The sequence below is a fragment of the Siphateles boraxobius genome, unplaced genomic scaffold (assembly GCF_051911475.1).
Source record: "Siphateles boraxobius isolate OS27281-9 unplaced genomic scaffold, OSU_SipBor_1 24, whole genome shotgun sequence".
NCBI lineage: Eukaryota > Metazoa > Chordata > Actinopteri > Cypriniformes > Leuciscidae > Siphateles > Siphateles boraxobius.
The window spans coordinates 5,709,262-5,735,030 of NW_027508855.1; the positions used below are offsets into that span (position 1 = coordinate 5,709,262).

Genomic DNA, 25,769 nt, shown 5'->3' on the forward strand with positions numbered 1-25,769 from the left:
GTTCCAATAATTGTGGCCAACGTGTTTTGGAGAAAAACATTTATTTCATAATGTGATTTTCCCCACACTTTCAATTCTTTTACTTCAATGAAAGGTTAGATTTTTGGCAATTTTTTGAATGAAAGATCAAAAGGATAAACGATGCGCCAGTTTTGATCATATTTACCAGGGGTGCCATTAATTCTGACCATGACTGTATATAGGTGACTGAGAAAATATTTTTAACTAAATGATGTAATAGGGGTTTAAATGTTAATGTAACACATAGACTCAAACAGTTTTCAAAAATGTGTAAACACGTGTGCTGGTCCATTGTTTACTATCTACTTTACTATTTGATATCCGTAAATACCCAAATGTTTAGAAATGTTTCAAAAAGACACAAGTTCATGCTTATTTCCAGGTACACATTTGTATGTGTGTCATCTTATTAGGGGCCCTGTGCAGTTACAGCATGAAGCATTGCACAAAAACAGAACAGGTTGTTTCTCATACTTCTCTGTAACAGATATATTTTGGGCACATGCATATAAGGCATGTGGTATAGTGACTGTGAATCATGAACTTTTCATAGCATCTCTTTCTTTCTTTCTCTTTAGCATTGGTTTTCTTCAACACCCCTGCACTGTTAGACACTGCGTCATTGAGAGAGGAAGTAAGACCTGCTGTACTCTTGCTGCCAGTAACAGACTTTAAGAACAGCAGTCACAAAGAGTACAACTGTCCAACTGTCTTAATTGAGGATTATTCTTTGGAGCATTTTACAGACTAAATTAAGGGTAAGAATATTAAATCTATTATATTTTCTTGACATTTATTTTCATTCTATATTGTGTAAGTAGTACTCGCATTGTTGCTTTCGTGTCTTTTTAATAATGTCTTTCATAACATAAATAGGTTTTCATTAAACATCCAGCTCATGTTTCAAGAAATTTATTTTGGTTAGTTGTATATATGTCTGAATATATTGAGTAGTGAATATATGAATTCTTGTTTACCTGACAATGGTTTAAAAAATTGGTTTTGAAAGAAGAGTCGTCGTTCAGGTAATATTTTTCTGTCCTGTCCGTGTTCATCTAAATTTTTTTATCTGTTTTTATACTGATTAAACTAATTGAACTACAGTTGGTTTGGTGGAGGAAGTTACACAGGAAATGCATCACACACAGCCAAATTATATATGGGGCTCCATTTAGTAGTTTCATGTGTTAGATATTTTTCCACTATGTCAGCTCCACCCTCAGTTTCAGCACAGGAAATTCATTTTCTGACTTTACTGAGTCAGTGAACTTTATGTTGTGGGTGCAAGCTGTTTGGGAAAGAACATGAGGACTTCATGTGAGATACCAGTTTAACCTCAGGTCCGTTGTGTTTGATAAGCTTGCAGAACTGAGCGACGCAGTGGAAGATGTCGTGCCTGAAGTGCCTGAAGTACACCATGTGTCTGGTGAACTTCATCTTTTTTGTACGTATCCATTTTCAGACTGTCACATCATGATATATCTAATTGCTTTTAACACAAAATAGTTCATCTCGGGCCATTCTAAACGCCAATTATCCTGGCTTCAAACCTTAGCATACATTAAAAGATTCAAAAAATGTCCTGTTGTTTATCCAGAAAAAAATAACTGGCAGCTGTGGTTGCTAGAATAATTGTCTAAAAATACAATAAAAATGTAAAAAAATTCATATAGAACAACTTGTAAATTTCACAATTTAAAACTTCAATTTACAAAAAATTTATAAACTATGTATAAACCGGTTTAATTCAACAGCCCTTTTTTATACTGAATTAGCAAGACCAATGTGCTACTAAAATGTGTTATACCTTTGACATATACTGACAACAATCAGAATAATACATGTGGTAAAGAGAAAACCACATGACGAAGTAAAGTTCACCACAAGTTGTTTTTTTCACAAGTTAAATACATGGAAGGTGCACAGCATCAAGCTCACCATCATGGAAACAAACAAACAAAGAAGAAACAGGTCATTGCAAGTAATTTAAAGGGGTTTTTTCAGCTTCGTCAATGATTGAAATAAAATTTCTAAATAATTTTTAAATCTACAACTTTAACAAATCTACATTTGTGTAGCATAATTAGATGCATTCACGGCACGCATCATGTTGAAATAATGGTCTCGAGGACATCATTGGGCTTATATTGGCCTATTCTGACTGTAGGCTATGGCTACCATCAACTACAAAAATTACAAAAAATGAGCCAAAAATTACACTTTGCTTAAACTTTAGTTTAACTAAAGTTAAAAGGGAGGTTTAAAAAGACACAGTGGAAAAAGCGCGGTAGTTAGGCTATAGACTACTTCACAACTCTTGCCTCTATACAGTCGTTTTTATGAGGATTTCGGTTGTTTAACCCTCTATGGGACATCGTCATTTATAAATGACGCAAAGAAAATTGCGTTTAAAATAGGCTACAACATTAATGTTCAAGATAAAAATGGAATGTTAAAAAAAGTTTTGAAACACGAAGACCTTTTCACTATACTTTTCAGATAGTGAAAATGCATTTGAATGTGTGTGAAGTTTCAGACAATTTGTCAAAAAATAATTTACCCTAATAGGACAAAGTCAGTTATAAATTATGGTGCTCTTAAAAAAAAGATCAACGGTCAGGAGTAGAAAAACTAAATTTGTAAAATGATTTTAGTCATCACAGTAATCTTCGTAAAATATAAAGTATTTTTTCTAGATGTGATTTCATAATTAGTCCCATAGAGGGTTAACATTATCATTACAGATCTGTGGAGCTGCGATTTTTGGAATGGGCATCTACTTGATGACATCCTCCAGGTTCTCTTCCATACTTCCCAGCCTTCAGGCTATGAACATAGCTAACACTCTTTTCATCATTGGGATCATTATCACCTGCGTCTCCTTCCTGGGCTTTCTCGGAGCCCTAAAAGAAAATCGCTGTCTGCTAATATCTGTGAGTCTCATCGATCGCTTACAATTACTCTCTGATGTCCATATAGTTTTACTTTTTATGTTCTTTTAATAAAACTCATCTCATTTGTTTTGTTTAGTTCTTCATACTGTTGTTCATTCTAATGCTGGCCGAACTGGCCGTTGCCTGCATTCTGCTCATGTACGAGAAAAATGTAAGAAAAAGAATTGTAGCTATATGGAAGCAGAGCATATGTGAGGAAAAGATGTATCAGATCCTGCTTTTTTACTTACAGATCAATGATTTAATTGATAAGGATCTTAAGACTGGTTTACAAAACTCCATAAACAAAAGAAAAAACAGCACAGCTGAAGATGACTGGGACACAGTGCAAAAAACAGTAAGTGCCCGTTTACTGTAGATTACTTTGGAAATGTAATAGATTACAGATTACAAGTTACCCTATTTAAAATGTAATAAGTCGTGTAACTATTTCAATTACTTTATTACAGTAATGCATCTAATAACATTGATTACTTTTCTAAATTTCTGATGAATGTTTTCAACTGTTAATCATTTTCAAATATTTTAACCAGGCAGGGTTAACCTGCAAATTCAAACAAGAAAACCAATCAAAAGCATCAGAATAGCATCGCTTTACTAAACGGCCTTTAAATGGCTGGAGGCACCGTGCACATCAAAAACAGGCAAAGCAACAAATTAATATTATTCAACATATCCTAGCTTTTTACAGAAAATATTCAGATATAACCCCCTTTGTAATAGTTAACATTTACAAGTAGCTGTAATTTAACTACGCATTCTTTCTCAGTAACGGATTAGTTACATTTATTTACTTTATTTATTTAACGCCGTTACATGTTACAACTAGTTACACCCCGACACTGATGACTAAAGACTAAACCAAGCATCATCATTACTACTGCTCAGTGTTGGACATGAACTGGACTAAAACTAAAACCAGAAAAAAGATTTTCATTACTTGAAATAAAGTCAATATTAATCTCAGCTAGATGCCAAAACACCCTTTCTCATTTTTATTTAGTTTAACTTGGTGTACTAAAGTAACTAACACTCTTAAAAAATATGAATACAACTATATAGGCATATTTAAATAATCATAATATTGAGGACAACAACATTACTAAAACTTTAAAATTAAAATACAAAAATAAAAACTAATTTAAAGGTCCCATATTATGGCCCTTTTCACAAGAAGTAAAGTCTATGATGTCCCCAGAGTGTGTATGTGAAGTTTTAGCTCAAAATACCCAACAGATCATTTTTTACAGCATGTTTAAATTGTAATTTTTGGTGCTCAGAAAAACGCGCTGTTTTAGTGTGTGCCCTTTAAATGCAAATGAGCACGGCACAGGGGGCGGAGCTTCAAGAGCTCGCGCTCAGTCTCAGGACAATTTCATCTCACAGAATGATGATAATACAGGTCCTTCTCAATAAATTAGCATATTGTGATAAAGTTCATTATTTTCCATAATGTAATGATAAAAATTAAACTTTCATATATTTTAGATTCATTGCACACCAACAGAAATATTTCAGGTCTTTTATTGTTTTAATACGGATGATTTTGGCATACAGCTCATGAAAACCCAAAATTCCTATCTCAAAAAATTAGCATATCATGAAAAGGGTCTCTAAACGAGCTATTAACCTAATCATCTGAATCAACTAATAAACTCTAAACACCTGCAAAAGATTCCTGAGGCTTTTAAAAACTCCCAGCCTGTTTCTTTACTCAAAACCGCAATCATGGGTAAGACTGACGACCTGACTGCTGTCCAGAAGGCCATCATTGACACCCTCAAGCAAGAGGGTAAGACACAGAAAGAAATTTCTGAACAAATAGGCTGTTCCCAGAGTGCTGTATCAAGGCACCTCAGTGGGAAGTCTGTGAGAAGGAAAAAGTGTGGCAAAAAACGCTGCACAACGAGAAGAGGTGACCGGACCCTGAGGAAGATTGTGGACCAATTCCAGACCTTGGGGGACCTGCGGAAGCAGTGGACTGAGTCTGGAGTAGAAACATCCAGAGCCACCGTGCACAGGCGTGTGCAGGAAATGGGCTACAGGTGCCGCATTCCCCAGGTCAAGCCACTTTTGAACCAGAAACAGCGGCAGAAGCGCCTGACCTGGGCTACAGAGAAGCAGCACTGGACTGTTGCTCAGTGGTCCAAAGTACTTTTTTCGGGTGAAAGCAAATTTTGCATGTCATTAGGAAATCAAGTTGCCAGAGTCTGGCGGAAGACTGGGGAGAAGGAAATGCCAAAATGCCTGAAGTCCAGTGTCAAGTACCCACAGTCAGTGATGGTCTGGGGTGCCATGTCAGCTGCTGGTGTTGGTCCACTGTGTTTTATCAAGGGCAGGGTCAATGCAGCTAGCTATCAGGAGATTTTGGAGCACTTCATGCTTCCATCTGATGAAAAGCTTTATGGAGATGAAGATTTCATTTTTCAGCACGACCTGGCACCTGCTGCCAAAACCACTGGTAAATGGCTTACTGACCATGGTATTACTGTTCTCAATTGGCCTGCCAACTCCCCTGACCTGAACCCCATAGAGAATCTGTGGGATATTGTGAAGAGAAAGTTGAGAGACGCGAGACCCAACACTATCAAAGCATCCCGGGCCTCCATAACACCTCAGCAGTGCCACAGGCTGATTGCCTCCATGCCACGCCGCATTGAAGCAGTCATTTCTGCAAAAGGATTCCCGACCAAGTATTGAGTGCATAACTGAACATAATTATTTGAAGGTTGACTTTTTTTGTATTAAAAACACTTCTTTTATTGGTCGGATGAAATATGCTAATTTTTTGAGATAGGAATTTTGGGTTTTCATGAGCTGTATGCCAAAATCATCAGTATTAAAACAATAAAAGACCTGAAATATTTCAGTTGGTGTGCAATGAATCTAAAATATATGAAAGTTTAATTTTTATCATTACATTATGGAAAATAATGAACTTTATCACAATATGCTAATTTATTGAGAAGGACCTGTATCAGAAACTCTCAGTAACGGTGTTCATTTCGACCCGGAATCGGACAATAATACCTACAGAGTCAGAGTGCTGTACAGAGATGGAACGTTTAGCAGCTAGTAGTTTAATTACGGTTATAACGTATTTGTCATCTGCTTGTATGTATCCAGACTATCCACTATTAATAGCCTACAAGTCTGCTGTTTCGGACCAGGTCCTAATGATGATCAAACATATACTGATGAGTTTAATAAAGTTTATTGTACATAACACAAAAGATGAAGCGTCAGTTTTACCTCAGAAACTCACCGTAGAGCTGAGTAAACAGTAAGATATAAGAATTGCGCAAGTACATAAACGAATTTCGGTAGAGTTGAGGGATCATTTTCTTAAAAAAAAAAAATAATTCCACCTCGTCTTCAGCGGCTGCCTCAGATTTCGGGAGTAAATAGAGAGAGCTATGTGGATTAATACATCCAGCCACACAACACCTACAACGCTGTGAGACATTCTCGTCAGTGCAGCAGCTGTGAACTCGATCAGGGTGGGTCTATGTTAGAACGGCAGTGTCTGTCAACACTCGTGGGCGGGGCCTGTACTTAGTGACGTCATTAAAACAGCATTCTGAAAAGAGGTCGTTGGGAGCATAGACATCATATAGATATGTCTCTATATGATGTCTATGGTTGGGAGACACTGCTGATGATTTATGGGGATTAAAGTAAAACCAGGTAACTTTTGCTCTCGGGGTCCCCCTACAGTTGGGAAACAGTATTGTCCTCTACTACTGTCGTAAACTCTGTCATCGTGCATTTGTTGACAACCATGATAGCCCTGAAAACTGTAGGAGGAGGTCACATGCAGGTGTTCTGCTTGCGTCGCGTGTGAAATGTCTTCATCCCAGGTACAGTGGCATATATTTCAGCATGTCATATGAATATAATTTCATGGGTTTTATTTTTTTTCTAACGACAAATGATCGCGATGATCACGTTTACAAGCCAGTGTCATTATAGTAGCCTAGTCTATTACCGTTTTACTGAATCTATATGTTCCCTTTCGAACGGTCACTTCGTATTGCGTAGCTATACGCAGTGGGGAAACTCCTTTTCCTTGATTTACTGAAGCCTTTATGTAAAGCGCATTTGCAGCTGCACAGCTAGAACATGAGCGTCTGGCTCGCTCATAGGCTGCGCTGCGGCAACTGCACATCCAATGGCGCAGGCGCCTCTGACGTGCAACCAATGAGATAACTCTGCGTCATACACGTCAGAGCCCGCCAAGGGGGCGTGACCTCAGTCTATAATAGCCCCCGAATTCGCCATTATAGCAGATTTTACTCCTTCAGCGACAAACTTCACGTCTCTGACCATTTATTGAGCCTTCGCCGTCGAACAAGCCTTCAGCCTGAGCCAGCTACAGTTCAGCAGACGACACATTTCACCGTGTTTCTCCTGACGCCGTCTCTCCTGTGGCTATCCGGCGATATCCTTTTCATTGCTCTTTGTATATTGTATTATTTGTACGAGCGTTGTTCAAATGCATCGTGTTAAGACCTGCGCCACGTGCGGATGCAAGCTGCACGAGGCGGACGAACACGCTAGCTGCATTCCATGCCTGGGACTTCACCACGCGGAGAATGCACTATCTGCCGGCGGATTTCTGTCGAACCTCAGGGGTCACCACGTTTTAGTCCGCACAGACAATATATCAGTGGTGGCCTACATAAATCGCCAGGGGGGCATCAGGTCAGGAAACCTGCATGCGATGGCGAGAGACCTCCTCTTATGGGCACAAACCAACCTGAGCTCTCTGAGAGCAGCGCATATACCGGGCATCCAGAATGTGGGCGCGGATATGCTTTCACGGGGCAACACTCCCCTCGGCGAGTGGTCCCTGAACCCACAGACGGTCAGTCTGATATGGAAGGTGTTTGGCGAGGCCGAAGTCGACCTGTTCGCCTCGAGAATCAACACCCACTGCAAATTGTTCTTCTCGAAGGACAGGGACGCGCTGGCCCATGTCTGGCCCAACCGTCCCCTTTATGCCTTTCCCCCCCGTCTCGATGATTCCACAAGTCATCAAACGGGTCAGAGAGAGCGGGTGCCCAGTCCTTCTGGTGGCCCCTCTCTGGAAAACCAGACCGTGGTTCCCGGAACTGGTTCAGTTATCGGACACAATCCCATGGCCTGTCCCACTGAGGAAAGACCTCCTCACACAGGCGAACGGGACATTGTGGCATCCGAGACCCGATTTATGGGCCCTCCATCTGTGGCCCCTCAACGGGTACCCAAAGACCTTCCTGAGAAGGTCTTAAGCACTATATCTGAAGCCAGGGCCCCGTCGACTCGGCGCCTTTACGCTTCGAAATGGTCGGGTTTTTCCAGCTGGTGCTCGAAAAATCAGGCTGACCCAGAGTCATGTGAGATATCTGTAGTTCTCTCATTCTTACAGGAGCTGCTGGATGCGGGTCGCTCCCCGTCCACGCTCAAAGTGTATGTGGCAGCCATAGCAGCACATCATGTTCTGGTGGCTGGCCAGTCACTAGGAAGAAACGACCTGGTCGTCAGATTCCTTAAAGGTGCTAGGAGAATGAACCCCTCCAGACCTCCATCTGTGCCATCTTGGGACCTCTCCACGGTCCTGGGGGCTCTGAAAGGTCCACCTTTCGAACCGCTCCAATCGGTTGATCTAAAACCCCTCTCGCTGAAGACCGCTCTCCTTATGGCTTTGGCATCTATCAAGCGAGTGGGAGATCTGCAGGCACTCTCTGTGAGCCCTGCATGTTTGGAGTGGGGTCCAGATGACTCCAGAGTCATCCTCAAGCCCAGACATGGTTACGTTCCTAAAGTGCTCTCAACACCGTTCAGAGCACAGGTGGTGACGTTATCAGCCCTCCCTCCTTCTGCAGAGGATGGAGAGGTTAATCTTCTCTGCCCTGTCAGAGCGCTGAGAATCTATCTGGAGCGTTCTGCGTCTTTTAGACAATCAGAACAGCTTTTTGTCTGCTTTGGTGGTAGATCCAAGGGGGATCCAGTCACTAAGCAAAGACTGTCTAGATGGATAGTGGATGCTATTTCTATGGCTTATACCGCAGCGGGTCAAGTTTGCCCTATAGGCGTCAAGGCCCATTCAACCAGAGGTATGGCCTCGTCATGGGCTTGGTCATCTGGCATTCCCATTAGTGATATTTGTGATGCGGCCGGCTGGTCCTCGCCTTCCACATTTATGAGTTTTTATAATATGGAAGTGCCTTCCCTGCAGGCGAAGGTGCTTTCGGTATGATTAAGACCCGTGGGTGGCCGGTCTTGTCATATATTACTGTGCACAATCACATTCACATATATACATGAAACCCGCTGCTGGCCGGTTGTAGTTCATACATAAACCCGCTGTGGCTGGTTATATTTATATATATATAAACCCGCTTTGGGCCGGTTATATGACATATACAAAACCCGCTTTGGCCGGTTATATTCCATAACAGATATCAACCCGCTTTAGCTGGTTAAGATTTCATATATAAACCCACTTGACTGGGTATATGTTCGTATACTAATAACCCCGACAGAGTCTGGGTTCATTGGTGTAGTATATTGGGTATTTCTACTGATGTATACTACGGAGATCTGACGGTGTCTGGTCTATTTTTACATAAATTATGCGGTTATGGCTTGTTCTGTACGCTCAGGGGTCCTGAGTTGCAGTGACAGCCAGTTACTCAGTGCGGCGTTTTGCATGGCGTCCCCACTGCGTATAGCTACGCAATACGAAGTGACCGTTCGAAAGGGAACTACTCGGTTACTCACGTAACCTCAGTTCCCTGAGTTAGGGAACGAGTATTGCGTAGCCAGCCGCACTATGGTAACATGGCAAGTTGTCGCTTCAGTCGTTAAACCTGCTATAATGGCGAATTCGGGGGCTATTATAGACTGAGGTCACGCCCCCTTGGCGGGCTCTGACGTGTATGACGCAGAGTTATCTCATTGGTTGCACGTCAGAGGCGCCTGCGCCATTGGATGTGCAGTTGCCGCAGCGCAGCCTATGAGCGAGCCAGACGCTCATGTTCTAGCTGTGCAGCTGCAAATGCGCTTTACATAAAGGCTTCAGTAAATCGAGGAAAAGGAGTTTCCCCACTGCGTATAGCTACGCAATACTCGTTCCCTAACTCAGGGAACTGAGGTTACGTGAGTAACCGAGTAGATACTTCAATGCAATGTTTGAGTGGTAGATAATAACCATATATCGTCAATATTATAATATAAAGCTACCATAAATAAATCTGCAAATTTTACAAATCGGTTTGCATTATAGCTTGAGGCAAGACAAATAATCATTACCTGATTCATGAAGATAAACGGAGGATAAGATAGCTTCCGTAACATAGTCAGGCAGACAAAAAAACACCCCAGACTACGGGGTGTCATTGGTTGTTGCGTTAAATGTTACCCATATACAATAGTGCTATTTTCTGATTGGCTAACAACACCAGACGAACAACACCAGAGGAGACACGCTTGAATTCATGCCTGTTCCACAGTGAGAGCGGCCCGGCCAGAGTTTTTGGCGCTGCTGCATATTAAATATATTACAAATAGTTTTTCAGCGTGAGAAATACAATGTGTGGCGGGAGAGCGTGACAAAAGACCGAAATGAGTGACACTTGACAGCCCTGCGATTTTAAGGAAGTGGGGGTGGTGGTGGAAGTGACATATATGCTGTAAAGCAGTCGAGTTTTGTAGTTCTGTTTGTTCGCAGGTTACTACCCGAAAAACGAAGTTTAAAAGTTGATTAAAAACGCTACAGACCCCGTCAGGCTATGGCAGACGTGTCATTCAACCTATTGTAAGTCGATGTACCATCACAAGAGACTTGGAAATATATTATGAAGGTTGAAAAGTTACCTGGTGTTACTTTAATAAAAAAGGAGTGAGTGGATTTTTATCACTATTGGGTGGTTATGGTTACACACACTGCCAACAAACATTTATGTCCAAACACCATGCAAAAGTGAATTTTGCACAATATGGGACCTTTAAAATATTTTAAACCATAATAGTATCTAAATCATACAGAAATACGGTTTCGGATAAAATGGGCATAAAAAAACATCAGTTTGTTACAGGGAAACACCACACATTTTCTTCCGTTTTAAATGACTGTTTTTCCTCTAATAACAGTTTCAGTGCTGTGGAATCAGTAACTTTACGGAATGGTCGAATCACGTACCAAAGTCATGCAACATACCTGGAAATGAAACGCACAACTGGCCTCAGGTAATACAGCACTCATATCAAACTCTATTTCAGTTTTAAACAGTATTAATGGACCATGGAGATGCACATCAACAATCTACACATCTGATTCAGTCTATGTAATGTCTTGTTGCGTTTAGGGTTGTTTCAGCAAGCTGAAGGATGTGTTTGATAAAAACCTCTTGAACGTGGGGGTTGGCGTCATTGTTGTCTGCATTATTGAGGTACGAGTTTCCATGAGACCATATTTGTCTTGTCATATAGTCACCTCAGTGTGGGGAATACTAAAGGTTGATTCTCATTTCAAATGTTTAGTAGCTATTGTATTTTTGTCACTTGACCATACATATTAATCTCTTTTTGTAGGTCTTGGCTATGTGTTTCTCCATGACCCTGTTCTGCCACATAAATCGATCCGGGTTAGGATACAAATGATCAAAAACATTTCCATAGGAGATCTTTCACAGTTTGTGTTCTTAACCATCACTGTCCTACAAATGCACCAAGACAGCCGTTAAAAGACAAGATGGCTCACAGTTCTTGTACAGATGCTTGGTTTTATGGAATGTGCACAACAGTCTGTCCTCCTCTAACAGTTAGTAACACAAACCCACAATTATTTCAACTGCATTATTATTAGTTATTTTTACTTTAACAGTTGGTAGAACAGTTAAACCATCTTTTTTTTTTTTACTCTCAGCAGTATTATTTTTACTTTGGCCATCACAGCTTAAATGGAAACTTCCTAGGGGGTTTTAAACACTGAATTCACCCACTTGCATTTGAATGTCAACTCATGATGATGGTGTAAGGGAGCTTTTCCATAATGAATCCTCTTTACACAAATATACACTGTATACAAGTTCTGTTTCCCTTCCATCTCATAAAAGATTAATGTTGAGTTTGACCTAGTATGTTCTTGTAATTAACTTGTTACATAGACTAGAATTGTTTTTGTGTACTGAACAATGCAAAGCATTTATTTCTGATCACTTCCTTTTCTGACTTGGCAATGACTAAACCACTTGATTTCCCAGAATATACACAGGGTGGAAACCACACATGCTCTCTCTTGTTATTTAACAATTATACCAGTTGTAATTGCGGATTTACAGCATCATTTTGTTTCTTCACTTCTTTTGTCTTTAGACCAATGTAAATTAAAATAAAACAATCAAAATGCTTCATCTCCTTTTTGAAAAAAAAAAAAAAGACAAACTAGCATTATGGTTGTGGTTGAAAGAGGAAGTAAAACCAATAGCAAATCAACACTTCCTCTTGCAGAATACTATTGCACATTTACAAGTGCTACAGTCATGTTAGGTTGCTTAGTTGGAAATATGCTTTTGGTTACTAAATTGCCTATAAAGTTCATGAAATAAGAAATGTATTGTCAACGGCAGTTGAAAAAAACTTCATAAAACAAAACATCAGAAATCAATGGTTTTATTTTTTAGAACAAAATTCTCTCCACAATATTTAAAACCCCCAAAACTAAAAAAAAACTAAGATTTCCTTTACATGTTTTAAAATAATTTCGTTCTTTTTGAACCATCACACAAAAAATAGAAACAAATACAATTTAATCTTTTTCTTTAAAAAAAAAATGTAACTGTACACGGCAGAATACACCATTTTTCGCAAACACCCCATAGACCTCTTCAACTATACACACATTATTGCAGTTCACCTAAAATATGCAAAACTAGTTTCTTTAAACAAAAAGTGATCTTTCATTATATTGTGTCCTGAAAATGGTGGCTTGTATGCTGATCTAAAGTTTCACTCATGCATTCATGTGTAAAAGCAGACACTGGATCTCATACTGAACTGATTATCTTCTTTTGGGCATGATGGAAACTATAAAAGTGTGCTTTGAACAAATGAGGTGTTTAGAAAGATATGGGGAGGGTGTATTTGTCCCACATGTATCTAGAGGGACGTTAAAGCCATTAAGGCAATGCTGCAAACATCAAAAAATGGTAAAAGTTACAGTTCTAATGACCTAGGACCAGTTATAGTTTCTCATAAAACGAGTAAGGCTGGAATTTAGAGGGAGTCTCATTCTATTGAGGTTTCCAGGCTGTAGTTTTAAAGCCATATAATTTGTTTATAACTTTAAGGCCTGGTTCCACAGACAGGGCATCTTTTATAAACGTGCCGTAGAAAATAAAAAAACAACTGGTGTGAATCTTAAAACAAAACATTGGCACTGACTGTTGTAAGTTATTTCAGTGCAAGTTGCTTTCAGTTACAAATGCTCAAACGTGCACTTTAGTCTGGGACTAGACTTAAGCCGTGTCTGTGAAACCGGGGATAAATGTATAAAAAATTTCAATAGAACTAGCTGTACATCATATATGTACAAATATAAACCGATAGTCTTGTTTTCTCAACCGTTATGAATAGAGAAAAGCATATAGTGCCATCTACAAATGCTTGATAATTACCTCCTTTAGTATTGAACAATATTATTACCACTGGTTTCTTAGGAAAATTCTACACTCGGAGAGTACCACATCTTCATTCTACAAGAGGCCAGAAACATTTTACACACAACGCAAGCTGTAATATATATACATACACACATATATATATATATATATATATATATATATATAGCCAGGTTTGTCCGAAATTACAACATATTAATTTCCCCATTCCAATAGTCATTGAGGGGATGTGAACTATCTTTCATGAACAAAAGATATAGAATCGCCCAATGAATCTTCCATAGGCATCATATTTGGAATGAGTACAGCTCAATGGGGAACCCAGCCCCATAAGAATATTGCTAGATAAGAACCAAAGCTCTGCCTTTAGTACAAGTGTCAGTTATGAAACAATAAGTTACATATATTAAGACTTCATTAAAAGGGCAGATGGAAAATGTAGATCACATTAAGGCCCCACCATTGTCGGTTTCAGTCAGTCCTATTGAAACCAGCTGAATGAGAGGAAAATTTACTTGAATATTGCTATTAAACTGCACGACTGTTTCAAAAAGACATGCTTTTGAGTTTAGTGGAAAGGAACCAATGAACCGAAAGAATACAGCATCCAGGAGCACTCCCTCACCCCATGCTGCCACAAATTCGATTAGAAAGAAATGCTAGAAATGTCTGTTCTTCCTTCTCTAACTAGAGCCCTTAAGAGAGCGGGCACTGGGGAAACGAAAGAGCATCTTAAGTTTGATCATCTCACTCAACACTGGAACTAGTCAGATTTAAAGTCGATTAACCAGAGGTCAGCAGCGTGAAGTTTGCTGCCCAATTTTAAAATAAAAAAAGTTTTTGTTTCAAGAACTGCTCGAGGACATCAACCGTAACGCAATCTTAAAGCTGCTGAGTGACTGCAAAATTAAGACCGTGTTCACACAGGAACGCAGAAACTCAGAGAAAGTGACTGTATACAAACATCCAACAGCACAAGCAACAAAGGCATTCGGTTAACAACGCCATGTGTGAAGTCAGACTGGGATGAAGTGTCAAGTGCTAGTTTACCAGTCCTGCTTATGGTCATCATGTGCCATTTTAGTTTAGTTTGTGACTTTAAAACAAACAATCATTCATTTATAAATCTAGAAAGCATGTTCTCATTTCAAAAATCGTCAATTTTTCCTTCCCCGTCACTTCAGGAAGAAGTGCACTGCTTTGAGCATACCAACAGGATTTGTTCCTTTTTCTTGAAATGTCATTATGCTACAAAATTTAAAGCTGACCAACATACAGAAGCAGCCCAGATGTAAAGCCATATATATATATATATATATATATATGATTTTTTTATATCACAAATGCACAGCACAATTGTTAAGGTCACAAGTCACATGTACATCCAACCTAATCTGACACCAGATAAAGAGTTTAAGCAATATATTTATCTGAAAAATAACGGAATCAAAAGACGGCAAAAAATTTCAATTGGTTTATGACCATGAACTCACAAGATTGTTATGAACTAAAAGCAACTGCCTGCAAACCGATGTGTGAGCAGAGTCTCTGTGACTGATGTAGATGAATGGAGCCATCATAGTGTGCCATCGCTGTGCAATGAAGTTTAAGCTAGGAGAACAGGTAGAGAGAAAAAAAAAAGAGACAATCTCCATGCTGGTTTGCTTGTTCTGCAGAAAAGAAAAAGACGCTACTTTCATCTCAAAGTAAAAAGGGTAATGTGTAAGCCACCATAACACATTTTGAAATATACCTCAAAAAAGGAGGTTGTATTAAGATTGTGCCGATACATTGACAATATGATGCGACGATTTTAAAATCCAATAAGTGTAGTAAGAGAGCACGTTTATTTCCTGCTTCAGTTTTAGAAAGCAGCTGGTCTGACAGAATGTGACATTCTCTACAAGCAGCTTTAGCAGCCGGAACCAAAAAAGATGAGAACAGGAGCATGAATAAGTTGATAAACGTGATGTGTGTTTGACTATATGTAGGACCTATGAAATAATTAACGTGCTCTCAGGAATGTGTGGAATAATGGGAGGAACTCATGCTGGATTCCATGCTGGGAATGATGCTGCACGGGAGAAGAGCGAATCATCTCTGAGAGTCTCACAGAGGCAGGAAGCCTCGCGTGGTGTGAAGGAAAATCGGGTTCAGGTCCTCTGCGTGTACAGCACGGTGTAGAGAGGGCTCAGAGGCACTCCGCTCGATTTTTGGCAACAGATCCTGGACCTGCTCGATCCCTATCAAGATCTGAGGAACAGCAGGAATGAAACATGAGAAGCTGTTGCTTTATCTGACACAACAGTGCTGGAATTATTACATCCACAGTGTGACGGAGATAAGAGCTCTGTCTGATAAGATAAGTTTCTTCTCACCTGTGGGAAAAGAGGCCGCTCATCCCGTTTGAATTTCAGACAGTCGATGATGAGCCTCTTCATTGATTTAGGGCAGTTACTGGACAATTTACTGAGGTCTGGAGACAAGTACCCACGACCCACCATGAAAATAATCTACAGGAAGAGAACAGTCGAAAATCAAACATTGCATTTCATAGTTTAAAAATCACACAAACAACTTCCACGGAAGAAAGTCATAAAGTCAACATAAGAGTGAGTAAATGATGACAATTGTCATTTTGGGCTGAAGAATTTTCAGTAGCTATGTTTCCATCCACCTATCTTTATGCAAATTTTAGGATATTGATGACTGCCTCAACAGATGATGCAAGTGGATAACTGGACTAACCGCTGGATCAATTTCATCCCACAGCATCTCAAATGCTGGTTCAGTCATTCTGAAATGCCTGAGTTAAAGTTTGTCATCAAAATAGTTGGGTATATTTACCTCCCAGAACTGTCTCACACGATTGCGCAAGTAATTTATAATGTCTGAAAAAAGAGCCACAGTGACTTCCAGCAACTTCCATTTTTATTAGATATTTTGCACCGATTTCCCAGGAAGTGATTATCTTGTTCTCTTAAACACACGGGATGGAAACACTGCTTTTAATTGCACATAAATTCGCAACTTTGGATGGAAACATTGCTATTTTCAGTCTGAGCGGAAGGTTTCTGGGCTGTAAATTCAAAGACAATCTATTAACCTCTAATTCTGAAACTATACACAAATTCCTGCTACATAACTGCAAGTTGGCAAAGTGAAGGTGCCATATGTCTGACCTGATCGCGGTTGTTGATATTTGAATAAGGCAAAGTCCCAGACATCAGTTCATAGAGCACCACTCCATATCCATATACATCTGACTGGAAGGTGTATGGGTTAGTGTCTTGCATTCTGATCACCTCAGGGGCCTAAAAAGAGAACAGTTTCACAGCAAGCGATACATTTTACTTCACAACAACATATATAGTATTAAACTATTTCAGATAAACTGTAAACTACCAGGTATTAGATTAATTTATTCTGGATGACACAATTTCTTACCATCCACAGGATGGAGCCACTGGGCTGTTCGACCTGCTGAGAGCCACTCCAGCGAGACTTTACCGTGGCCAGACCGAAGTCACCGATCTTTACAGTCCAGCCTTCGTGCAGGAAGATATCTGACACTTGAGCTCAGGCGTATTATGCAGTACACAGAACGAGAGTAAATACTACACAGTTATTAGAACAATATAATTAGGGAGAATGTATCAGCATTAATATTCCAGTAAATCAACAATCTTAGCCTGTATAGAGCAGTTTTGTTTGGCTATCTTTGCATTATTAAGTACCCACAAGCCCTAAATTAATTTGAGCAGAAATGTTAAAACATCCATGAGTAGATATCGAATGTATGTAAGAGTGAGTGTAAACAAAACAATTTTGGTAAATGAGAGAATTCTTTTTTTACAAGTATTTTATGACAGACAACAGCTTGGCAATCTACTAGGAGATGACAGGATGCAACAGTGATGCCATCTACTGGCAGAAAATGGGCCGAATCTGATCTATCCTGCAACAGATCTCTCACAAACAATACAGGCAAGAACACACTGCTAATACATTATAGAAAGGATACTATTAGATTTCAAGTCCCGATGAATGATATTCTTGGCGTGAAGATAACTGTCAAGGAAAGAAAAGTAAAGTACAAAATTATGTACAAAAAAATCATTAAGTTTCCAGTACCTCCATCTACACTCTGTACAGCCAAGCTTCACTAATAGACAGTACAATCATATATCACTTGTGCATTTAAGTGGACATTTGCACTGTTTTCCAGGACGAGTGTATCCTGTGACTCAGAGCAGAACAAAGAGTGTACTAAGTGTGTTATCTTTTAGTGTGAGAACCGTAAGTTGTTTTTATGAAACATCAATGATTAATATTTTGTTAATCAAAAGTCAGAATTAAAAAAAATATATCACTATTGGTTATTCAGGGTGCATGCAGTGATCATGCTTAACCACACTGATGATATTATAATAATGATATATTAATGGTTGGTCTGAGAGTGTAGAGGACATATAATTCCATGTCTGTTAAGTAACTATCCATTTTAAATAACATAGACTACCATTCAAAAGTTGTGTGTTAGTAAGATTTTTAAATGTTTATAAAAGTCTCTTATGCTCAACGAGGCTCAATTTATTTAATCAAAAATACAGTGAAAACAGTAATATTGTGAAATATTACAATTTAAAATAATTGTTTCCAATGTATTTTATATTATTCTAATACATTTCATTTTAACATTTCTTGATGGCAAAGCTGAATTTTCAGCATCATCACTTAGTGTATTACATACTAGTGTCACACGATACTTTAGAACTACAAGTATCTACATGTCTGCAGAACTACATGTACATACTACATAGTGTCACACGAAACTTCAGAAATCATTATAATATGCTGATTTGCTGCTCAAGAAACATTTCTTATAAAGCAGCACAACTGTTTTTAACATTGATAATATTTTTGTGGAATCAGGATTCTTGGTTGAAATGAACAAGATTTAAAATAAATGCTGTCACATTATAAACATAAATGTGTAGATTAAAATTTTATAAAGTCTTGTTGTATAAACACCATATAATTGGCACAGCAAATACACTACATGTAGGATAGGGGCTAACCTGTCAATGTGAAAAAAAAATGAAATTCTTACTCCATGCCCTGTGCAGTCTGGCGAGCAACATCGATACGGCGCATGGTGTCAAACTTGGTCTCAGTAACATGCAGGTGGCGGTACAGGCTGCTGCCTTCACACCACTGTGTGATAATGGCAAAATTGGGCTTCGTCATGAAGCCCATGAACAGCAGAATGTTGACGTGGCGTGTTTTTCTGAGGAGCAAGAAAGTCAAATTTGTCATATCTAACAGAAATAAGACATCTGATTATTTGAACTGAAGATAAATGTGTTAGTGAAGCAGATAATGATAGTACAGTAGCATCACTGCTGATTATTAAAGATCATTGACAGGCTTTGATGCCCTTCATATATGATCATACAGATGACTCACCGTAAAACCTGCATCTCATTTTTAAAGGCCTGGAGCTGCTCCGGCGTGGGCTCTGTCACTTTAAGAATCTTGATAGCCACGTCTCCATGCCACTTGCCTTTATAGACGGTCCCAAAAGAACCTGCTCCGATCCTCTTTAACGTGGACACCTCCCGTGGGTGCACCTCCCAGTAGTAACTGGAGTCTCTGTAACCTCCCCGGTGCTAAAAAACACCAACAAAACAAAAACACAGATTGTAATGAACCTGAATAATTTGGGCTTCCCATCAAATAAAACACACACTCACCACTTTCTTTTTATCATCAGATGAGGATTGCTTTCGCTCCTTGGGCTCAGAAGGGGATTTGTTGGGTCTTCTTCCTGGTGACCCTAGGTGGGGTGGGCTAGTGGAAGGCTTGGGAGAGGACTCTTGCCCTGTGGACAACACTAGAATATGAGGGCCAGTTCAAAAATAAATGAAGAGGTGTAGTTAGATGTGTCATTCAAATCAGTGATGGACAAGAAACAAAAATGTGAGTGTGTGAAAAAAAAAGAAATGTGTTCATGTGAGTTATAAAAAATATGAGAAAAAAAAAACTCACCCATTGTGCTGATTTTGAATGACTCCTGAATGAGAGTGGGGGGAAAAATGAATAAATACATGCAATGGATGAGAGATGATCAAGGAGGCATGCAGAACCTCCATAGTCATATTTTCTGAAGTCATATTTCTTAATATTTGATATCTAGCCAAGTTAATACTCTAGTACAGGGGCAGTTCAACCAAAATGCATTTACTCATTCTTTTGAAATTTCAAACCTGCATAACTAACCTTTCTTCCGTAGAACACACAAGGAAAGTGTAGCAGCATGTACACACTGCTTTTTCTCATACAAACTATTTTAATGTTTTTTTTGTTTTGTTGCAAATGCATGAAAAAGAGCAGCGTGAACATTTGGGTTCAACGGAAGAAAGAACATTTTAGAGTAATGAGGGTGACTTCATTTGTGGGTGAACTGTTCCTTTAGAACAAAAAAGGAGGCAACATAAGGAGATTTGTGGACTTGATGAGCCTTCAGTCCGGTCTCTAACCTCCAAGAGGCTAGCAGCGCCAGGCTCCAGCGTGCTAACCATGTGGACGTTGGGGGTTGAGGTGGAGCGATGCCTCTGAAGAGACTGACCATCCTCTCCACACATGATCAAATGGAAACTTGACCCTGACGACAGCAAATCCCTTCTAAAAAGGGTCAAACATAATGAGGATATGTCAGTGCTACATTTCCATTGGGGATGAAGCGATACATGTATCTATAGGTGAAGTTCAAAGGTACCCATGAGAATCTGAAGTTAAAGGTAAGTCGCTCTGTGATATGGAATTGGTGGCCGGGTATATCAATATCGAAGGGCATTCTTCTGTATTAGGAACACACCTGACAGTAACAGAACACCAGATGAGTGAAAAAAATGATGACAAGTGCATATAAACAATGTAAGAAAATTTAATGTGGAATATATACCGTTTTGTCATGGTGTCCATGTCCACACATACTGTAGGGACTTTACTGCTGCAGTGCTGGTGAAATTTATACCCACATGTCTGACACCTGAAGCCGTTGAACAAGAACTTATGGCAGAAGTCACAGTATGCTAACTTAAAGAATGTTTTGCGTACCTGTGAAAAAAAGATTTACGGGTGATGCTGACTGACAGTTTAATGTTAATTTATACACTACCATCTAGAAGTTTTGGGTCAGTACTGATCAGTACTACATTGTACTGATTTTTTCAATTAATACTTTTCTTCAGGTAGAATTTATTACATTGATCAGAAGTGACATTTACATTGTTACCAAAAAATCATTGTTGTTGTTTTTTTACTTCCTATTCAAGCAATCCTGAAGAAACATGCATCACAGTTTCTACACGTTCATTAAGCAGCATTACTGTTTTCAACTGATAATAATAAGAAATGATTCTTGAGCAACAAATCAGAATATTAGAATGATTTCTGAAGGATCATATGACACTGAATACTTTATCATAAAATAATGCTAATGTAAAATGTGAAATTAATTATTAAAAGTAATTTCATAGAATTTAGAATGTCAGAGCTGTGGTGCAAAATAAAACGTATACATCAAGAAATAAAAATTAGTGTCCAATTTGAATACAATCTTTAGTAGGTTTAAAATTATTTAAATGTAAACCAATTAAAGTTTCCAGAATTGCTGCACAGAACTGTGCTCAAGTAATCATCATCATAATTATCCAACATACTCTCTCTTACCACAGAGATTAATTTTTGCAACAATCTCAAATATTTTCTAGAACACGCACAGTACAAAACTAACTTATAAGGGCCTAAAAATGAGAACCTAGCCTTGCTGACTTTTGTTTGTTGCGCAAGTACACTTACAAAGTTGTGCATGGTAAGAGGAACATCATCCAGCACTTCTACCAGAAGCTCTTCCCCTACAAGGGGTGTGATGTCAGTGTCCCATTCTGTAAGTCTCTTCCGGCTGACAAAAGAACGACAACAATTGAATATAAGGTTCACCAAGGATAAATGTGTCATTGTTTCATTTTAAGGCCAATTTCTTAGAGACACCTACCCTTCAAGAAGGCGAAAAACAGCACAACAATCCTGGCTTAGGCCTCTGACTTTCAGGGCTTTATCTAGACTATCATAGACAGTTTGCCCGGGCCGAACATTTACCTGAACACATGACCACATTTTCGTATCATCACAAACACACAACCTTTAATTACCAATATATACATGACATGTATACATATGCAGGTTATGTTAGCTATTTCGAATCTTTATGAAGATCAATAAATTACATTTTAAACAAAACAGACTGCAGTGAATGAATCCTCACCACTGTCCGCTGCTTGTTGGGGAGGTAGACACGGATGGTGCCCCCACCTCGGGGCGTGTCATCCGGGCTGGTTTCCCCAGAGGAGGAACAGGAGGAGGTGTTGGACATGGTGTCTCCAAAGGGGCAGTGAGGGACTGGCAGCACTGACACAAGATTTACACACCAGGGCAAAGCAGGAGAAAGCCCTCATCTGGAGCCTGGGATGGATAACAGTGTGTTAGTGTCAAAATCCATTAAACAGTAATAGTTATATGAATGATGACAAGAAAATATATTATTGAAAGTCTTAGCACAGACAGCAGAAAAAATCCCTTCTGTTATTTTTTGTACAGTTGCTTTAAAAGAAAGATCTTTATGGTTCCAGAACACTGAAACACATAGCATACAAACAAACAAATGGATAGTGAGGGTATGAGTGTGATCGTTGTTAAATATTTGGGAATGACAGTGAAGTGACGCTACTGAAGCCGTAGGTCATGACAATGACAACATGGTGAATGTAGTACTTCTGTATTACATTAATACTACACACATTCAGACTATATAGAACTTTTTTTTAACGGGGACGTTGTAGGTTTCAAACCAAATGTAGTACCTACTATATTTAACGCAATTTCAGATGCTGATGATGTGTTTAGCAAATTTCACAGTGACATAAATTATTCTAAAGTAGCAATGTGTCAAATTTGTCTTTGTTAGTGCCTTCATAAAAAGTAAATAGAAGTGCAAGCTGAATGTCATGAACATAATATCCAAACAAATAGTATGCTTCTGAAACTAATTAAAGGGATAGTTCACTCAAATATGAAAATTCTGTCATAAATTAGCCTACTCACCCTCATGTTGTTCCAAATCTGTAAGACTTTTCTTCATCTTCAAAACACAATTGAAGATCTTTTTGATTATATTGTAGTAAAAGATTTCGGTTTCAAACTACCACTTGTTTAAAAAAGTTCATTAAGATATCTTAAAGGGGTGGTATAACGCCCTTTTCACAAGATATAAAATAAGTCTCTGATGTCCCCAGAGTGTGTATGTGAAGTTTAAGATCAAAATACCCCACAGATCATTTTCTATAGCATGTAAAAGTTGTATCTTTTTGATGGTAAGCAAAAACGTGTCGTTTTGTGTGTGTCGCTTTAAATGCAAATGAGATGGTGCTCCCGGCACAGAGGGCAGAGCTTCAACAGTTTGTGTTAGTAGGCATCTTCCAGACACGCACTAAAATGTCAGAGACTGTTCTGCCTTTTTCTGTTCAAACCGGAGTCGGACAATGATGGAGAGACTCAAGAAGAAGTGACAACGTAGAACGCAACAGGAAGTTTCTGAATGGTTAGTTGATTCATTTATCTTCAAGTCATTGATAAGCATTTTCTTTCATGATAATCTATAAATTGCTAGGTGGGAACTGTTGTAAGATGCCAACAGTGACATGCTATTGCAATAAATGTGAAAAGACGGATGCGACAGCTTGAGCAGACTTCCAAATGTGCTCTACTACAACAACTCTTCATCTTCTCAACACTGCTTCACCCCTTTTGTTGCTTGAGTGTTCCCAGGGGCGGGGTTTATATAAATTTTAAGGTTTCTCTAACCCGAGAGGAAGCTCGTGTAATCCCTATCAGCCAATTTCTGTAAAAGAAAATATCTCCCTTTGCGTTGTAATATTGTTGTTTTAGCATAAAGAATAAGTTCAAACTAACTAAAGTCAGAAAGGTGAAATCATAATCAACCACCCCTTTAAATCTAATCCATATGAATGGTGTAATCCAAATTTTCTGAAGAGAGACAATCACTTTATATGATGAACAGATTGAATTTAGACTTTTGTTCACACATAAACATTGATCAACGCACACATCATTTGAGGTAAACGGAAGCTCAAACATGTTAGCTTGACGTGCAGGACCCAATGAAGTTCATTCTCGAGTTGTATGCAGCAAGTTTGAGCTTCCGCAAGAACCAATAAGGTTTATTCTCACGCGTCAAGCAGGTTTGGTTGAGCTTCAGTTTATATTCGCTGATCAATATTTATATGTGAATAAAAGCCTAAATTTGATCTGTTCATCATATAAAGCGATCATGTCTCTACAGAAAATTTGAACTAAACCGCTCAATTCATATGGATTAGTTTTACAATCGTCAAAGTGGTAGTTCAATGGAAGGGGCGAAAGCTGTCAAATTTAATAAAAAAGATCTTCATTTGTGTTCAGAAGATGAACAAAAATGTGGAACATGAGGGTGTTATTAATTACAATTTTCATTTTTGAGTGTACTAACCCTTAATCAGGATAACCTGGTGATAAAGCACTTTAAACTGGTAGACGATTGAATTTCCAATGCAAAATTAAGCACAAAAGCTCTGCAGGCATATCAATTTGAGCTGAGAAAAAGCAAACTGTTTGTCAGTGGAGCTTCAGTGCCTAAATAAATTCTTGGACTTGTTTTACTTTTAACACTGGTCTTTGTGTATTATAAAACCAATCTGAAACAAATGTGGAAGGAAATGCCCCAAATAAAGGCAACCAATGTCTAACTGCTTTTAACATTTTGGTCTATAATTAAAGACTATCATTTAAGTCTTAAGGCTATCAAACTCTGAAATGAAGCCATTTAATCCAGACATGTAGGAACAAGTAGGCCTACTTCAGATTGAACGTTTTATGTTAATTTATGCAGTATACAGTCTTCACAGCCTTAAACCACAAGTATTGTGTAGCATATAATGAAAACATATCACTGCAGTTGTTTAAAACTTGACAAAATACTCTATCTTGTGCTGTGCAGTTAAACTACAGCAAGCAGACGAGCATGTAATACATTTCCAAATGCATATCTTACTTCCCTCACTGATTCCAGTTCGAATGCAGTTTATACCAGACAGAAAGCAGATGGCACAAGCATAACTATATATTGTTTAATTAATATCCACAACTTTGAGGATGCAATCATAACTACAAAGAATCCTTATCACTATCTAAACAATTAAAAAGGCAAATTAACAAGTAACACCCCATGCTGCAGTCTAAAGGCAAGAGGTTATAGAGAATGATTAGGATGTTTTACACAAACACTCCTGACAGTGTAACCACAGAAATGTGCAGCAGCCTGCAGTAAAGATGAGCTGGCTGGCTTTAGTTAAGAGTGATGTGCCTGATCACTTGCTCTGCTGTCTAACTATAAAAGGCCATGCACTCTTAGCTTGCTCAATTTATCAAAATATTCGTAAATAGTATGACTTACGTATTTCGGCTAAATACAGACCCTTGAGTCTTGTCAGGTGCCTTTTTTTACTGCCGAAAGAGGGAATGCTGTTTTCATGAGGCGGAAAGGGATTAACGTTAGACGACCAGTTGCTAGCTAGCTAATGTTGCTAATGCTGTTTCAAAGTTTAAAAACTACTCTTAATCTTTTAGCCACGGCGCTGTGAAATACAGCTACTTACACCTGGGAGTAATATTTCTGAAAACGACACAGCCCGTTAGCGTGACTCTCTTTACATTTTTGCTCCAGAGTAAATACTCACCTGAGACAGCCATCTTGAATTCTCTCAGTCTCAAGTCGGATCAGCAAAGAATTTCAGGGAAAGCGGAACAGCAAAATCTCGCACTCTGATTGGTCTTGATCTGTGAAACGCGGCGCTGATTGGTCGTCTATTGTGGTACTTTGTCGCAAGAGAATGAAAAAGGGGCGTGTGCTGCGGGTAACTAATGTAAAGTTTTCCCAAGCATTAAATGCTACACAAATGTTAAATACGTTCTCAGTATACTATTCAAAACGTTTATATGTTTGTTAAAA

General features: G+C 38.8%; 2 protein-coding genes across 2 annotated transcripts; one reads left to right on the forward strand and one right to left on the reverse strand.

Annotated features, from left to right (window-relative positions):
• The first annotated feature begins 598 nt into the window (after window positions 1-598).
• LOC143748767 (leukocyte surface antigen CD53) lies at window positions 599-12,366 on the forward strand. The gene is made up of 8 exons (XM_077240915.1): window positions 599-779; window positions 1,381-1,465; window positions 2,766-2,954; window positions 3,052-3,126; window positions 3,208-3,312; window positions 11,112-11,207; window positions 11,327-11,410; window positions 11,553-12,366. The coding sequence occupies exons 2-8, from the start codon at window positions 1,409-1,411 to the stop codon at window positions 11,619-11,621; spliced, it is 675 nt and encodes a 224-aa protein (XP_077097030.1). The 5' UTR covers window positions 599-779; window positions 1,381-1,408; the 3' UTR covers window positions 11,622-12,366.
• A 2,565-nt stretch (window positions 12,367-14,931) lies between these two features.
• araf (A-Raf proto-oncogene, serine/threonine kinase) lies at window positions 14,932-25,585 on the reverse strand. The gene is made up of 16 exons (XM_077240916.1): window positions 25,498-25,585; window positions 21,972-22,168; window positions 21,702-21,805; window positions 21,506-21,608; window positions 20,607-20,761; window positions 20,421-20,519; window positions 20,182-20,326; window positions 19,691-19,715; window positions 19,396-19,523; window positions 19,109-19,311; window positions 18,753-18,929; window positions 17,664-17,710; window positions 17,087-17,205; window positions 16,822-16,953; window positions 16,018-16,152; window positions 14,932-15,892 (listed from the first exon to the last, which is right to left on the reverse strand). The coding sequence occupies exons 2-16, from the start codon at window positions 22,077-22,079 to the stop codon at window positions 15,749-15,751; spliced, it is 1,824 nt and encodes a 607-aa protein (XP_077097031.1). The 5' UTR covers window positions 22,080-22,168; window positions 25,498-25,585; the 3' UTR covers window positions 14,932-15,748.
• Between the last annotated feature and the right edge of the window lie 184 nt (window positions 25,586-25,769).